This window comes from Triticum dicoccoides, chromosome 5A (genome assembly GCF_002162155.2).
Source record: "Triticum dicoccoides isolate Atlit2015 ecotype Zavitan chromosome 5A, WEW_v2.0, whole genome shotgun sequence".
Lineage (NCBI taxonomy): Eukaryota > Viridiplantae > Streptophyta > Magnoliopsida > Poales > Poaceae > Triticum > Triticum dicoccoides.
The window spans coordinates 347,462,067-347,467,238 of NC_041388.1; the positions used below are offsets into that span (position 1 = coordinate 347,462,067).

A 5,172-nucleotide genomic window follows, 5' to 3' on the forward strand; every position below is an offset into this window, starting at 1 on the left:
GCAAAAAAAAAATTGGCTCACTTTCATATCTCACAGTCTGAATTTGAGGGGCACCATTGAATGGTGGGGTGTCCGTGAACCTATCCGGATGTGTCCGTGGAAATTTGACGATGGTCGTTTGGTGATACGCGTTGAAGGTGCCCTCACTCCCATCAACCAGCTTTCGTTTGGTCTGGGTGGGATTACTCTTTTGTAGGGCGAACTCTCTATAAATGCACCTGTACCGTTTGAGATAGAATCCAAGCGGCCGCCATTAACGCGCTACGCAGGGTGAGCTAGACGCCTTAGCTAGCAAGTAGCTCGTCGCTGCCAGTGCACGCAGAGGGAAGACGACGCGACTGAGGCCATGGCGTACTCTTGTTTGCCCTTGTATGCGGCTTCCTTTCTTGTAGTGCTTCTCGTTTTGCCTCTCATGGCAGTGGCATCTGCCGCCGCGCCCGCTGCCGAGACGAACTACGAGACCAAGTCCATGGACCCCGGCCTCGCCCTCATGACGCTGCCGCAGCCCGTGTCCGGCCCGGAGAGCCTCGCCTTCGACCGCCGCGGCGGTGGGCCTTACGCCGGCGTCTCCGACGGCCGCGTCTTCAAGTGGCGCGGCCGCCGCCTCGGCTGGACCGAGTTCGCGTACAACTTCAGACACAAGCAAGCATCGATCCTGTGCATCCATTGTACATACATGCACGTACGTAGTGGTCATAACCTTTGCACACCTGTGTGCGTTGGTGTCTTGTGCAGGAGCGTGGGGATGTGCGCGCCGAAGAAGAAGCTGGTGGTGCCGGAGAGTGTGTGCGGCCGACCGCTGGGGCTGCAGTTCCACCACGAGTCCGGCGACCTGTACGTCGCCGACGCCTACCTGGGGCTGTTGAGGGTGCCGGCGCGCGGTGGGCTGGTGCAGGTGGTGGCGACGGAAGCCGGCGGCGTGCCCTTCAACTTCCTCAACGGCCTGGACGTCGACCAGAAGAGCGGCGACGTCTACTTCACGGACAGCAGCAGCACATACCGAAGAAGGTGCATATAAATCTTGACATACACTAAAATTTATTTGACCAAATTTGCCGAAAATTGCGTCAATATATGTACTCTCTCCGACGTAAGTTGTATATTAAAATATATTTTATGATGAATTAATTTTTGAGAGAAAAAGGAAGTACTTGATTCACCGGGCTGTTAGTTAATTTTGTCTTGCTTTTGCAAAGTTATTACGATGCAGTATACCTTTTATAGAGGGCGTATGCATGACGGTCTTCCTGGTGTACATCGCAGCGAGTACCTACTGGTGGTGGCTCTGGGCGACGAGACCGGGCGGCTGCTCCGGTACGACCCGCGGACGCGCCGCGTCGCCGTGCTCCACGCCGGCCTGTCCTACCCGAACGGCGTGGCCGTGAGCGCGGACGGGTCGCACGTCGTGGTGTCGCACACGGCGCTGTCCGAGCTACGCCGGTACTGGGTGCGCGGGCCCAAGGCCGGCAGGAACGAGACGTTCGCGGAGCTGCCGGGGTTCCCGGACAACGTGCGCTCGGACGGGCGGGGCGGGTACTGGGTGGCGCTGACTCACGGTGGCGACGACGGCGTCGCCGCGCCGACGGTGGCCGTGAGGGTGGGCCGTGACCGCGCCGTGGAGGAGGCGCTGGGCGGGTTCAGCTTCGAGACGGTGAGCGAGGTGGGCGAGCGGAACGGCACGCTCTGGGTCGGCTCCGTCGACACGCCCTACGCCGGCGAGCTCAAAAGACACTAGTGCAGTGCTGCGGCTTCATGCATACGAACGCCGATCATCGTTCTCAATTCATCGATCGCCATTGATCGAATATGTACTCTGAACGAATTGTACGCGACGCTTTTGTGATGTAGTGTAATGTGTGTACGTGATGCGTACCGCACAAGTGCATGTGTATGGACTCGCAGTGATGGCATCAGTGTGTGGTTGCGATGGGGTTAGTACTACGTACCATATGTGTGTTCTTTGCAAAATATTTTCTGAACGGGCAGTTGTTTGGTGTGCATGCACTGCAGGTGCAATTCATTTCGTTGCCTAAACACTGTGTCCAGGTGCGGTGTAGGCCAGGAGTACTGAAGTACGGAGTAGTTGGCGTAGCAGAGGTCAAAGAAAACGCCTGGATCAGGTAGATGGCCGCTGGTCTCTGCCAGTGCAATCAATCGCCATGCAAGAGGCCACGTCCATGGGCCCATGTGGCGTTAGTGCACGTATCTAGCGCTGATCCCAAACCGGACATTGCATCCTTTCCTGAACCCGTGCGGACCGGTGTCTGGACATGTTGATACAGAAACCGGTCATCCATCAATATTTCTTAAATGTACGTTTTTATTAACTTAAAAAAATAATCCATTCCATCGAATCATGCATTAATCATTATATAACACCAACGCGTGATTAGTACTAGCTTTGTTTCACTAAACTCTCATTTTACCAAGCACTTGAAAGGAAAAGGTGGCACGTTTTGGAGAAAGCCTTCCATCAAGTGGCGGAAGCTACTAATCCAAGTGTTCAAGTGTTGGCGAAAGATTTCACCAACAGCCTGTTTGGTAAACACTTGGGTATGGGAATGTAAGTTTGAACAAAGGTGTTTATAAAGAAATTAGGCATGGGAAGTAGATTTTTACTCTCATTTCCTTGTTTGGCATATGATGGGAATTGGCGTGGGATAGAACTTTACTCGCGAATTAACAGGGTATCCCTAGGAAGAAATCGGTGGAAATTGACTTCCTCAACTCTCAATCCTTTTTCCACTTAAACTCCCATTCCCTCTAATCAAACGCAACATGTTTGGCAATATTTGGAAAAAGGCATAGGAGTTTAGAGCATGGAGTTGGGTCGAAATTAGACATGGGATAAGGTGTTTTCTTCCCAATCCTCTGTTTGGTGCGTGATAGGAGTTATGTGTGAGAATTTGAGAAGAAATTAAACTCCCTTGTTTGGTTCATGAGAATTGACATGGGACTAGACAGGAAAGTTAGGATGAACGATTAAGATTGACTCACTTAAACAATTGCCTTCCAACTCCCACCCCCTCCCTTGTTAATAAAAAGGTGGGAGTTGGAGTCTCAAGTCCCATGCCTCTTCCCTTGTGAATTCCCAATATCTCCAACCAAACAATAGATTTGAAGTCGCATACCCCTTCAATTCCATTCCCTTGCTCTAATTACCCCCAACCAAACACGCTGCAGTGGACTTTTAATCTCCTTACCCCTCAACTCCCATTCCCCATCTCTAATTTTCCCGAACCAAACACGCTGCAAGTGTCAGCGCAAGCCTTTCACCAAATACTAAGAGCAACTCCAACGCGCCGACCCAGACGGACACGCGTTTTGTCTGTTTTTCGTCCGTTTGGGTCGGCCATGCGCACCTACGCGTTCGCATTTTCATATGGGTCGGCAGGTGCGTCCAACGAAAGACGGACCCAAATTTGCTGGTGTAGAAAAAAAACAAGTCGCAGAAATAAACATAATTAAACATTAAAGTGGCTGGTCAACCGCCGACCAAAGTCCACTTAAACCTAATTAAACATTACTCTAATAAAAACATTAAAAAGTCTGCGCCCGCACGCTACCGTAGACGTCCTCCGCCTTGCCTTTGCCCTTGACGTCACCATCACCGCCGGTGAGGTCGATGAAGACGGGAGCAGAGCCAGCCCACCCAAACGTTGCTTGGTACGCTGCCAAGGCAGCCTCCTCCGGCGTCTGCTGAGTCGCCGGCATTGCGGCTAGCTGGGCGCGCTCATCCTCCTCAAGCCGCAGCGCCTCCGTGTCGCGATGCAACTCCCAAAGCATCTGTCGCTCGCCGTTGGCCGCCTCCTAGGCAAGCCAGTGCGCCTTCCAGCGCTCAAGGTGGGCCGCCTGCTCCTCCGGCGTCGTGGCGTAGTGGACCGGAGTGCGCTCACCCACTCGCGGTACGCGCCGGTCCACCTGTAGGACTCCTCTGGCCAAGTGGGTGGAGGCGGCGAGCGCTTCCGCGTCGGCTCCGGCTCCGTCTTGGGCTCGACGATGGGCGGCGGCGGAGGTGAGTCGAAGAGCAAGGCGTGGACGGAGTCCCCTGCCGCTGACAAGGCGAGGGCGCGGTCCATCCCATCCCATTGGGCCTCCTCCTCGATCCTGCTCGCCTCCAGCGCCTGCTGCAGGGCTAGCTCGAGGGCGGCTTGGTACGCCGCCTCTTCGTCCTGCTCGCGCAGCAGAACCTCAGGTGACAACGGAGGAATGTCGTGGTCGACGTGGACGCCCTGGCGGCGCTCCTCCTCATGCTCTAGCGCGAACCAGCGCTCCCAGTTGGGGGATTCTGGCGCGTAGACACGCATCCGCCGCTACTCCAGAGTGAGGGCCTCGCGATGCTGGTGAACCTCCTCGATGTGTGCCCGCGAAGTGCGTGGCATTGCCGGAATCGGGATCCGCTACAGATCCAGATGCCAGCCGTGAGGCAGGTTGACATCTGGATACTGCAGTGGCCGATGTAGTGGCCGGCGGTACTGCCAGTGCCACAGCCTCTGGTGGACTGGTATGTACAGATGTTGCCACTCCGGTGGCGAGCCGCGTCTAGGAGGCGGCGGCGAAAGAGCCGGCGAGCCATGGGAAGAGCTCGCACCGGGGGTCAGCTTCCCCCTCCCCTTGCCACCGAAAAAACCCATGGTGGTTTGGGCTTGCTAGGGTTCCTGGTCACCGGTGAGGGAGCACGGTGTGGCCAGATGTGGACGGGCATTGGAAGTGGATGAGGCCGGCCCTGCCGCACGCTTCCATTAAAAAGGACGGGCTCACGGACCTTCCACACGCTGCCAAGTGGGCCCTGAGGTAGGTGCTGGCATTTAATAAGACGTGGGTGGTGGTTGGGCGACCGACTAGTGGGATCACGGCGGACATCGAGGGGAGGCGCGGCACGTCCGCGTCGCGTCCGCTCCGACGCATTTCAGGCGCAATTTTGGGCTTGAAATGGGTCCGCGCAGATGCCAGCCGGGCGGATTTTGGGAATGGGTCAGCGCATTGGGCCGGCGTTTTTGTCCGCGCCGACTCAAACGGACGTGGGCAGATGAAATGGACCTCCCCTTTGGGGTTTCTCTAATGCATGAATTAGTAGCTTTCTGCGCCCAGCATTTGAAGAAGAAAATGAAACAAAGTAGCTTCCGCTAAAGGGTTTCAAAGCCTTCCGCCAAAACACTAAACTAATTTTCT

General features: G+C 55.4%; 1 protein-coding gene across 1 annotated transcript; it reads left to right on the forward strand.

Moving 5' to 3' along the window:
• Nucleotides 1-255: 255 nt before the first annotated feature.
• LOC119299517 (protein STRICTOSIDINE SYNTHASE-LIKE 10-like) lies at nt 256-1,880 on the forward strand. The gene is made up of 3 exons (XM_037576726.1): nt 256-642; nt 736-1,008; nt 1,264-1,880. Exons 1-3 carry the CDS (start codon nt 347-349, stop codon nt 1,733-1,735), a joined length of 1,041 nt encoding a protein of 346 aa, XP_037432623.1. The 5' UTR covers nt 256-346; the 3' UTR covers nt 1,736-1,880.
• Nucleotides 1,881-5,172: the final 3,292 nt, after the last annotated feature.

Coding starts and splice junctions, on each gene's coding strand:
- LOC119299517 (XM_037576726.1), top strand. CDS start 347: ATGGCGTACTCTTGTTTGCCCTTGTATGCGGCTTCCTTTCTTGTAGTG. Junction 643..735: donor GCGTACAACTTCAGACACAA/GCAAGCATCGAT, acceptor TGTCTTGTGCAG/GAGCGTGGGGATGTGCGCGC. Junction 1,009..1,263: donor AGCAGCACATACCGAAGAAG/GTGCATATAAAT, acceptor TGTACATCGCAG/CGAGTACCTACTGGTGGTGG.